The sequence below is a fragment of the Pempheris klunzingeri genome, chromosome 10, assembly GCF_042242105.1.
Source record: "Pempheris klunzingeri isolate RE-2024b chromosome 10, fPemKlu1.hap1, whole genome shotgun sequence".
NCBI classification, from domain to species: domain Eukaryota; kingdom Metazoa; phylum Chordata; class Actinopteri; order Acropomatiformes; family Pempheridae; genus Pempheris; species Pempheris klunzingeri.
This window is the reverse complement of record NC_092021.1, coordinates 15,097,290-15,106,863: the sequence shown is the minus strand read 5'-3', so window position 1 is coordinate 15,106,863 and position 9,574 is coordinate 15,097,290. Positions and strand designations below refer to the sequence as shown.

The following is a 9,574-nucleotide window of genomic DNA, read 5'->3' as shown; positions in this document are numbered from 1 at the left end:
CTCTGTCTAAGTTTGACAAACAAACTAAAAGATGGTTCATCAGCTGTGCGCCTTATAAATGCTGCTGGTGTCCAACCCCAAAACCACACGTCGTTTCCAGTCATCTACCTCCTTTCTGCACCGGTTTCTCTCGTTTTGCACTACAGTCAAGTATGAAACGAAAGTTAAGGAGGCAGCACGGACACAATGGCTCGTTTCTTGCTGCATCCTCGGTGAAACGAAACTTAAATGAGTGATTAAGGACGTAGTTACCATCTCCGATGAATATCTGCCCTTACGCGCCCTGTAGGCCATCCTATCTTTGTGGCATTGGTGTGCACACACTGGTTTGCTGTAGTAGAACTACTGTAGTAGAACTACAGCAATCATTTGTGAGGGGCTGATTGAAGTCCAACTCTGTTTAAATGCATTTTAATGTATTTTCATGGTGTGCCTCCTCCGGCCCTCAGACGGGATCATTTTTATCACACAGTTACTCCGCCACTCGCTAGATGATGCTGCAGCCCGTCTTCATCGGTGGAAACCGGGCAGCTTCTTGCAGGAAAAAAAGAAAAAAAAAAAAAAAGCAGGCGATGAAACGCGACCCATCAGCCCTCCTGTTGTTGTCATCTGGCTGTGATGTTGTGCTGTATAACCGAGATAATTACCGATAATACGCGCACATTTCCTTAGGAAGACTGAACACGGTATGTAAAGTCTTTGTTTATGCGCCATTACGCGACCTTCTCCTGCTGCTGAGGACGGAGCGAGGCCTGCAACATGGTTGATTGGTTGCGAAATAAGCTAGTGTGTGTGTCTGTATTGTAGATTTGCATGTGGACGGCGGTCTGTGCGCTCATCAGCCCGCGTATCCAGATGAGCTTTGATAGCGCTGATGAGGAACTAATGAAAAGACGAGAGAATCCGAGACGTAGCTCTTATTTATAATAGTAGTAAAGCTGGCAGCGTGGATGTGCGTTGTACTCTGAGCTACACCTCTGTTAAACATAAACTACATGTGTGTCTCACTTCCAGATGTCCTAAGTGGCAGAGAATGGCTCCCCTTCCACTCTGGATGTAGACTGCACCATGCTGGATAAAACCAGTGATAAAGGCCAACAGTCTGGGCGCTGCTCAGACTGTGGATGCACTTTCAGCCTGCCCCAGCCCGACTCTGACCCCGATCCAGCCATCACATCGGCCTCTCCTAAACAGCAGCGCGTGCACAAAGCGGACAGTCCTTCAAAATGTCCATCCTGTCAGGCAGGAGACAGCAGCCTCCCCAATGGCCGGCGTCCACACCGGCGCATCCGCCTGGATCCTCACAGCTGCACCCTGTGCTCCAAAACCTTCATCTCCTCCGCTCACCTGACCCTTCACCTCGCCTCACACAACAAGGAGAGGAAGTTCCGATGCAGCACCTGTGGCAAGTACTTCCATCAGACGTCCCACCTGATGGCACACAAGATAATCCACAGCGGGGACAGGCCGTTTAAATGCCCAGAGTGTGGCAAGACCTTCGGCCGCGCCTCCCATCTGAAGACCCACCGCCGACTCCACACAGGCGAGAAGCCCTTCAAGTGCACACACTGTGACAAGTCGTTCACGCAGAAGGCTGGGCTCCTGGCACACGTTCGTCTGCACACAGGGGAGCGGCCGTACAAGTGTGAGAACTGCGGTGAGGGTTTTCGCACTTTGTCGCTCCTGCTTGCTCACAAGGCCGAAGAGTCGTCTGGGCAGACCAAACCAGCGTCAGCACCGGCGCTCAGCCAGCCCCAGAAGACGCAAAGCTGCCCCGAGGATCTGAAGTGTGGGGTCTGCTGCCGCACCTTTGTGCGATCGTCATACATCAGGCTGCACATTCGCCTCAACAAAGGACAGCGGCCTTATCACTGCAAAGTGTGCAACAAGACCTTTGTCAAGCTGGATACGTTCGTGAACCACTGTGATAAACACTTAAGGCAGAAAAGGGATAAAAGCAAGGAGGCCAAAGACAAAGTTGTGAAGCCTCCATTGTTTGTCCCGCTCTCCAAGCCTCCCTCTCCTGAGCCCTTACCCCCTCAGCCTCTATCCGCTGAGGTCAACACGCGCTCCAGAGCTAAAGCAAAGAGTAAAACGGAGCCATGACCAAGAGGGACGCATCAGCAGCCACACAAACATACTCTTAAACTAAAAGAAATGTGTCATAACAGTTCTGCCACAGCACATAATAGCAAATGCAGGACAAAAGTGTCGTGTTAACGTCATTTAAAAAAAAAAAAAAAAAAAAAAAGTTACATGTTTACAACCTATCAAAGAAAGGGCAAATTTGTGACTCCCAAGTTGCGATTTATATTAACACGAGTTTACAAATTGTACAGTTATTTTATTTAGAGTTATTGAACCATGAAATTATCTTTTCATGCACTAAAATGTTGGTTTTTAATGCCATGTTTAGCATCCGAGTCTATTTAACATTTTGTAAAAGTAACATTTCAGTGGTGTACATTGTTCAAAAAGTTTATCTAGCCATTCAAATTCATGGTTAATCCATTGTTTTCTTTACTTCATAGAGCCCACTGGCATGTATAGCACTTACAGTGGCAAGAAAAAGTACGTGAACCTTTTGGAATTTCATGGTTTTCTGCATTAATTTGTCATAAAATGTGATCTGAGCTTCATATAACTGAAGGGTATTGACAAATGTAATGTGCCTAAAATAATAACACACAAAAAAATTCTGATCTTTCATGTCTTTGTTGAACACACTCATTCAACATTCAAAATGGTAGTGGAAAAAGTAAGTGAACCCTTGGAATTAATAATTGGTTGAACCAGGCGCTTCCTGTAGCGTATCTATGTGAATTTTAGCCCATTCTTCCTGGCAGAACTGCTTTAGCTCAGTCATATTCTGTGGACGTCTCATGTCTATGGCTCTCTTCAAGTCAGTCCATAACATCTCTATTGGGTTGAGGTCTAGGCTCTGACTTGGCCACTCCAAAAGGCGGATTTTGTTTTTCTGAAGCCATTCTGTTGTGGACTAGCTCCGGTGTTTTGGGTCATTGTCCTGTTGCGTCACCCAACTTCTACAGAGTTTCAGCTGACGTACAGACAGTCTCACATTACCCTGAAGAATTTTTTAATACACTTGGGAATTCATCTTCCCCTCAATGATTGCAAGCTGGCCCAAATCATGATGTTTCCTCCACCATACTTTACGGTTGGGATGATGTTTTCATGCTGATATATACAGTGCCCTTTTTACGCCAGATGTAGTGCTGCGTGTTCTTTCCAAATAGTTCCATCTTTGTTTCATCAGTCCACAAAACATTTTGCCAATACCGCTGTGGAGTGTCAATGTGCTCTTTCGCAAATTTCAGGCGTGCAGCAATGTTATTTTTAGTAAGCAGCGGCTTCCTTCCTGGTGTCCTGCCATAGACACCCTGCTTGTTCAATGTTTTACGTACTGTAGACTCATGAAGACTGATGTCAGCCAGTTCCAATGACGCCTTCAAATCTTTGGCCGTCACTCTGGGTTGTTTCTTTACCCCACTGATGAGTCTTTGTTGTGCTCTTGGGGTCATTTTGACTGGGCGCCCACTACTTGGTAGAGTCCCAAAGTGTCTCCATTTGTAGATTGTTTGCCTAACTGTAGACTGGTGAACTTCTAAAGTCTTTGAAATCACTTTGTAACCCTTTCCAGCTTTATGTAAATCAACAATTCTTGATCGTAGATCCTCTCAAAGTTCTCTTTGGCGAGGCATGGCTCACAGAAGCGTATTCTTCTTGTGCGGAGCAAACTCAAAAGGTTTGAGTGGTTTTTAATCAGTCAAAGTAGCTCTAGTCCACACCTCCAAACTCATTTTCTTAACAAGACTCCGGGTATGCTAACACCTGACTCCAATTTTGAGGTCATTAACTCAAGGGTTCACATACTTTTTCCACTAGCACTATGAGGTTTTTAATGGTTGTTCTTAATAAAGACATGAAAGATCGGAATTTTTTTTGTGTTACTATTTGAGGCACATTATATTTGTCAATACCCTTGACTTATATGAAGATCAGATCACATTTTATGACAAATTCATGAACCATGAAACCATGAAATTCCAAAAGGTGTCCACTGTATACAAATTACAAACAATGTCAATGAAATGCCTGTTGTAAAACAATATGCACAGAGTAAAAATAAACATAAAAGCATAAAAGCGGAGAACTGAGCCATTTCATTTCTTGCACCTTGAGACCACAAATATCTGTTAAAAACAATTAGGTGTTTCAGTTTCAACTAGTGTCAACATAACATCTTTATCTTCTATAAAGCCTTTTTACCTGTCTAGCCCAGTGAGCATTCAAGTCAATGTTATAGAGATGCTCCACAGTTCATTCTTGACATTTAAGGTCTTCTCTGTTAATCTGGTTCATGATGTGCTAAATCACCTGGGCTTATGGCTGCCAGGCTTAACACTTACTACAGGACTTTCTGTTCTGAGGACCGTCACATTCGCCATGATGTGACAATCTCACTTGATTCCAGGTCAGCAGCAGCTCACAGCTGACGCCTCGCTGACCCCTAACTCGACAGAGGATGTGACCGTTTGTCTGCGGGTCTCCACCGCTGATGGAGAATCTGTCATCTCCACATGGGGAAACTCTTTGTCCCAACCTAAGGCAGAGAGAAAAAAAAAACCCCACTAAACATCATTTACAAGTTTAAGATCAAGTTAGGATTGATGGGAGGATGGTGTGTGTAAGAGTCACACTGCACGAGAGTCACAAATGGAACCACAGGGACATAAAACACCACTTTATAGATAATGAAGGTTAGATGTTTGCCTGGCTGTTGTCTGTTTCCTCTGTGCTGCTGTTAATGCTCCAGTGCAGGGTGACGGTCATGTGCCGTCTCCAGGTGGGGTTCCTGCGCAGGACGATGGTCCCGCTGATGGAGTCTCCAGCGTACATGCTAACCGGCCTGTCTAGCATGAACAGAGTCTGCTTCCAGTGCGTCGGCCTGAGGAGAAGAGCGCCTCCTTAATATTGTCATGCATTGCAGTTTTACTAAGATGTACTAAGACATTCGCAGACATTGGCTACAAAGTAGTAGTATCTGCATGTTCACCACTCACTAATTTTGATTATTTGAATTACTGCACAACGGAGTGAGAATGTGTCTTTGCTGTTTTACTCAGAGTTAGGTCCAGTGTTTAGCTCCACTGTAGCACCTCCTGTCTCCAGGCTCTCGAACTGAACCGTAAACCAGGCGGTGAATCCATGGAAAATCCCAGACTTTTCCACGCTAAAATGAAACTGACCCTTCATTTCCTGAGAAATGAAACCGAGCACTCAGTTAGGTACACCATGAATGGGCTGGAGCAATTTCCATTAAACACACACATTCCCACACTACCTCCAGATCATTGACCTGCAGGGTGTACATGTCCAGGGATATGACATCACAGGGAGCGGTGAGGCAGTCATCGGGCTCTATGACGTGGCTGAACTTGGGCTTGGTGAAGAACTCCTGCTGTGCCAAGGGCCTGCAGGAACGACACGTTATTCAGCACCGTGGGGAAAATGCGGATGCAGCCACAGATAGCTTGTATGGCCCAAAAGGGAAGAGGACAAATGGAATTTAATCACACATGAAATAAGATGCTGATGAAATAAAACATAAACAACTGTAGGTTTCTGTGTGTGCACCAATTTTAACCACACAGTGTTTAGTCAGTGTTTCCTGGAGGCAAACTGCTCTGCATGAGTCACATAAATGGGTTGTTATCTGGCTCGTGCAGAGCAGGTCTCTTGTTGCAGTGCATTGGCACTTTGTTGTTTAATGTTCATTAGTACCTTGTAACACTGTTAAGAAAGTTGCTATACAAATAAAAATGATTATTAATACTATTATTAATTCACAGCCACCAATTTTATGTATAGGGCAACATATGGGAAACTTAGAGAAATACAAAGACTCCTTTTAGTTTCTGCTTGAGGTGCTGGTGGATCAGTCAGTATGTGTGTTTATGCCGAAGTGTGAAAATAGTTAATTGTACACAAAAGTTCTGTGGTATAAAGAGTCATTTGTTCTCATAAAATATAGAAGTTAAAGTATATTTGCAACTGATGTCTCTTTTACTCATGAGGTTGCCATACCTGTGGATTCTTCTCTGACTGTCACACATATCATTCATCCCGCCAAATGTGACATAATCTATAAAGCAGCATCACAACGTGGCATCGACCTAGCACCACAGATTATTGTACTAAATGCTTATACTCCATATCCGAGATCTTTAAAATGCCCACTGAAAATCAGATTCAGAACTGTGACCTTGTTAGTTGCAAGAACTCTGAGTAAGACTGATGGCTCTTACTGAAGAGGAGTGAAGTCCAGGCCATAGGGCTGCTCCCAGAAGGCCATTTTCTCAGCGTAATAGCTGTCGGCCTGACATGGCACCAAGGTGAGGGCCGCAGATGAGGGCCACATCACGCCGCCTTCCTTTAGCCAGCGGTCCCTGGCCAGCAGAACGGACTCCACCATGAACTCAAACTAGAGGAGAGGGAGGACAGACAGACAGGCAAACATGATGTGGTGGAAGAGCATGATACGATAAAATAAATCTATAATGATACCGGGATAAATCACCTTAAGTAAAATCTTCACACAACAATTCACAGTATTGGCAGAGTCATCATTACCAGCAGACAGTTGCCCATCCACTCAGACACCAGGACGTCCACCCGCTCAGGTAGCTCGATGTCCTCAGCTCGTCCCTGCAGCACCGTGACCACCTCCTCACAGCCGTTCTGCTTCACCAGCTGTCTGGTGTACTCAGCCATAGAGCTCGCCTCCACAGCATACACCTACAGTGTACCACAGATTAACTTATTCACCGTATGCACACTGCTGTTGATAACATGTAGCAACACTCTCTGTCCAGTAGATGGGAGCATGAGTTCACTAATGTTAGACATACGGTTCACTTAGTGCGAGCGGGCTGAATAGTTTGGTTTATTAGAAAGAGATTCTGTTCCCGTGATGATCCATATATCTCTGGATTTTAAGGCAGATTTCTGTGTGAATTCTGTTACCATTGGAGATGTACTCAGTATCCAGGGTTCATACAGCTTTTTAAGGGTAAAATTCAAGCACTATTTGAGCTCTTCCAAGGTACGTCAAACAACAATTTCCAGACTCACAAAGCCTTTATTATCACATCTTAACTGTTAATATAAAAAAAATAAAGTTTACAGAATTCCTTTATACCCACAGCAATCAGTTTATATTGTCACACAACAACAAAAAATACGATCGGGATAATTCATTTTAAACAAAGATTTTTGGTTTACATGAGCGACTGTGTAGATGAAACACCAGATCATGTTATAAAATCTCTCATTTCATCAAATTTCTCAGGAAGTAAATTCAAGTAATTTCCAGACATTCCAGACTTTGTACAAACCCCTGCTCAAATTTAACTCGGGGAATGTTAGGCATCTTAATTTCTCTAATAACAGGATTGCAACCAACTTCAAATGATCTGAGCTGTGTGTTAGTGTGAAAGAGCCTCAGTGTTTGAGTAACTTCCCCACCGTCCTGTTGACATTACCACCGAGGGTTGTGCCAGCTGAGCGCAGAACAGGCTGATGATACCAGTCCCACAGCCGAGGTCCATCACCACTTTACGCCTCAGAGAAGCACTGCTGCTGAGAATGACCTGCCGGTACGTCTCTGTGCGGCTCTTATCCGACAACATCTCCAAGTGAAGCCTCTGTATGATAAAAGCAATAATAATAATAATTACAAATTAATCAAATAAAATACAGCAGCTGATATGATTTGCTGATCAGTGCAACATGCGGCAAGCCATGACACATGCTGTTGTCTGGACAATATTGGCAGATACGCAGGTTCTTTTATAGAAACTTTATATATATCAAATAAAGATGACATTATGAATTTTATTGTTTATTTACATCTAAATTATCTATTGCAAATAACCATTACATTTTGAAATAATCCAGTAATTGTTTTTAACTCAATTGCAATAGGATGTCAGACCAAACAAACAACCAATCAGAGAGCTATGTCTGTGCGGGGTTCGTCCTGATTGACAAACACCGTGTGATGAATGGTATTATGAAATAAAAGAAAAAAGACACTGTGGACTCAAAACAGCCGACTTAAAGTCATATGGATGACTTTACTAGTTAATACTACACACTAGAAGGGTTTTACACAGTAACTTTAAACTGCACATACTCCAAAATAGCTGACAGTTGCTCTCATCAGGCCTTAAGATTTTAGTTTAATCGTCCAACCTTCCAGGCAGCCATTGTTTTCCATTCATTTCAATACAAGGTGACAGGTTACTCTGCAGAGAGGGTAATTCCTTGTGGTTTTATTTTTGGACCAGTAATTGTTGCAGAGTAAACAATTAACAATGCCCTCCTTATACCACAGCAGAGCCATTTGCTGGGTCTTCCTGGGTGGGGCATTAAAGGAAGTGGGTGGATGCAAAGGTTTGAAAGTCAGTGGCTGAACAGCAGCCTCTCTTGTGTAGTTTTATTATTCCTAGACTTTTTTTCTTATTATCTGACCATGTTGCTATCCTTCTCCTGCTGCAAGAATCGAATTTCCACACTGGAGAAAAATTTAAGGTTTACCATCTAAATTCACAAATCTATTCTGGGTTTGATTTTCCAACATTTCTTATGAGAGCAATACATTTCTGCAGCTCTCTGAAGTTGTCGGTAAGCACACCACCAAAGAATGGCACCTTATATCAATAAGAAGAAGTTACATCACGAGGATGATTTAATTTTGACAAAAGAAAAGATTGTGACAGATGACTTAACTGAAGTTAGTTTCATGTCCCTGCCTGTTGACGCATGGCTGCCTGGAGGGATGCAAATCAGCCATCGGTCTTATGTTATACTTCAGCATGTGCACGTTGTAGATCATCAGGCTGAGGCATGCTGAGCATTATGATGATGGTGAGGACGATGATGATGATATTGATGGTACTAACCAGTGTCCCATAACTGCCAAAGTACTCCTCATCTTGCCATGGGTCCTCCAGAGACACCTCCTCCTCATCCTCTTCCTCCTCCTCTTCCTCCTCAGCAGCAGCATGTTGGCGCAGGTAGCTGGCAGGGACATAACCTATGACCCCGTGCAGCTCTGCCCACCACCACTCTGATGAAGGCTTGGTGTGCACGAGCAGTCTGTCCCCCCGGCTGAAACTAAGCTGCATAAACAGCACAGTTTGACCTTCAACTGCATGTGCAGTTATTAGATCAGATGTCAGATGTATGTGTGTGTGTGTGTGTGTGTGTGTGTGTCTGACCTGGTCGCTGGCACTTCCAGTGAAACTAAACAGGGCAACAAACTCTTCAGGAGATGCATGATCCTCATCTTCTTTCTCTGCCTGCATGGTTGCTTCCAGCCGCCTGCTGCTTAGTTTCCTGTCAGAAACGAGTTAAGTCTTATCATGAGACAACACGGTGTCTCTGTGAGTAAAGAAAATCGGTGCTACTGTGAAACGACCGATAAAACCATCATCTCAACACTTCAGCTGGCGTGGACAGCACAAACACTTCCTGCTTTGACGTCAGA

The 9,574-nt window shown here is 43.9% G+C and overlaps 2 protein-coding genes across 2 annotated transcripts; one reads left to right on the top strand and one right to left on the bottom strand.

The window, feature by feature from the left end:
* The first annotated feature begins 1,068 nt into the window (after positions 1–1,068).
* On the top strand, positions 1,069–2,314 carry LOC139208639 (zinc finger protein 678). Its single transcript, XM_070838362.1, has one exon. It carries the CDS (start codon positions 1,069–1,071, stop codon positions 2,104–2,106), a length of 1,038 nt encoding a protein of 345 aa, XP_070694463.1. The 3' UTR covers positions 2,107–2,314.
* Positions 2,315–3,898: 1,584 nt separating this feature from the next.
* Positions 3,899–9,481, bottom strand: prmt2 (protein arginine methyltransferase 2). Its single transcript, XM_070838558.1, has 9 exons — positions 9,306–9,481; positions 8,988–9,206; positions 7,566–7,727; positions 6,655–6,819; positions 6,330–6,505; positions 5,366–5,495; positions 5,144–5,280; positions 4,795–4,969; positions 3,899–4,624 (listed from the first exon to the last, which is right to left on the bottom strand). Exons 1-9 carry the CDS (start codon positions 9,390–9,392, stop codon positions 4,592–4,594), a joined length of 1,284 nt encoding a protein of 427 aa, XP_070694659.1. The 5' UTR covers positions 9,393–9,481; the 3' UTR covers positions 3,899–4,591.
* Between the last annotated feature and the right edge of the window lie 93 nt (positions 9,482–9,574).

Coding starts and splice junctions, on each gene's coding strand:
- LOC139208639 (XM_070838362.1), top strand. CDS start 1,069: ATGCTGGATAAAACCAGTGATAAAGGCCAACAGTCTGGGCGCTGCTCA.
- prmt2 (XM_070838558.1), bottom strand. CDS start 9,392: ATGCAGGCAGAGAAAGAAGATGAGGATCATGCATCTCCTGAAGAGTTT. Junction 6,506..6,654: donor GGATGGGCAACTGTCTGCTG/GTAATGATGACT, acceptor CCTCTCCTCTAG/TTTGAGTTCATGGTGGAGTC. Junction 5,281..5,365: donor TGCAGGTCAATGATCTGGAG/GTAGTGTGGGAA, acceptor TTCATTTCTCAG/GAAATGAAGGGTCAGTTTCA.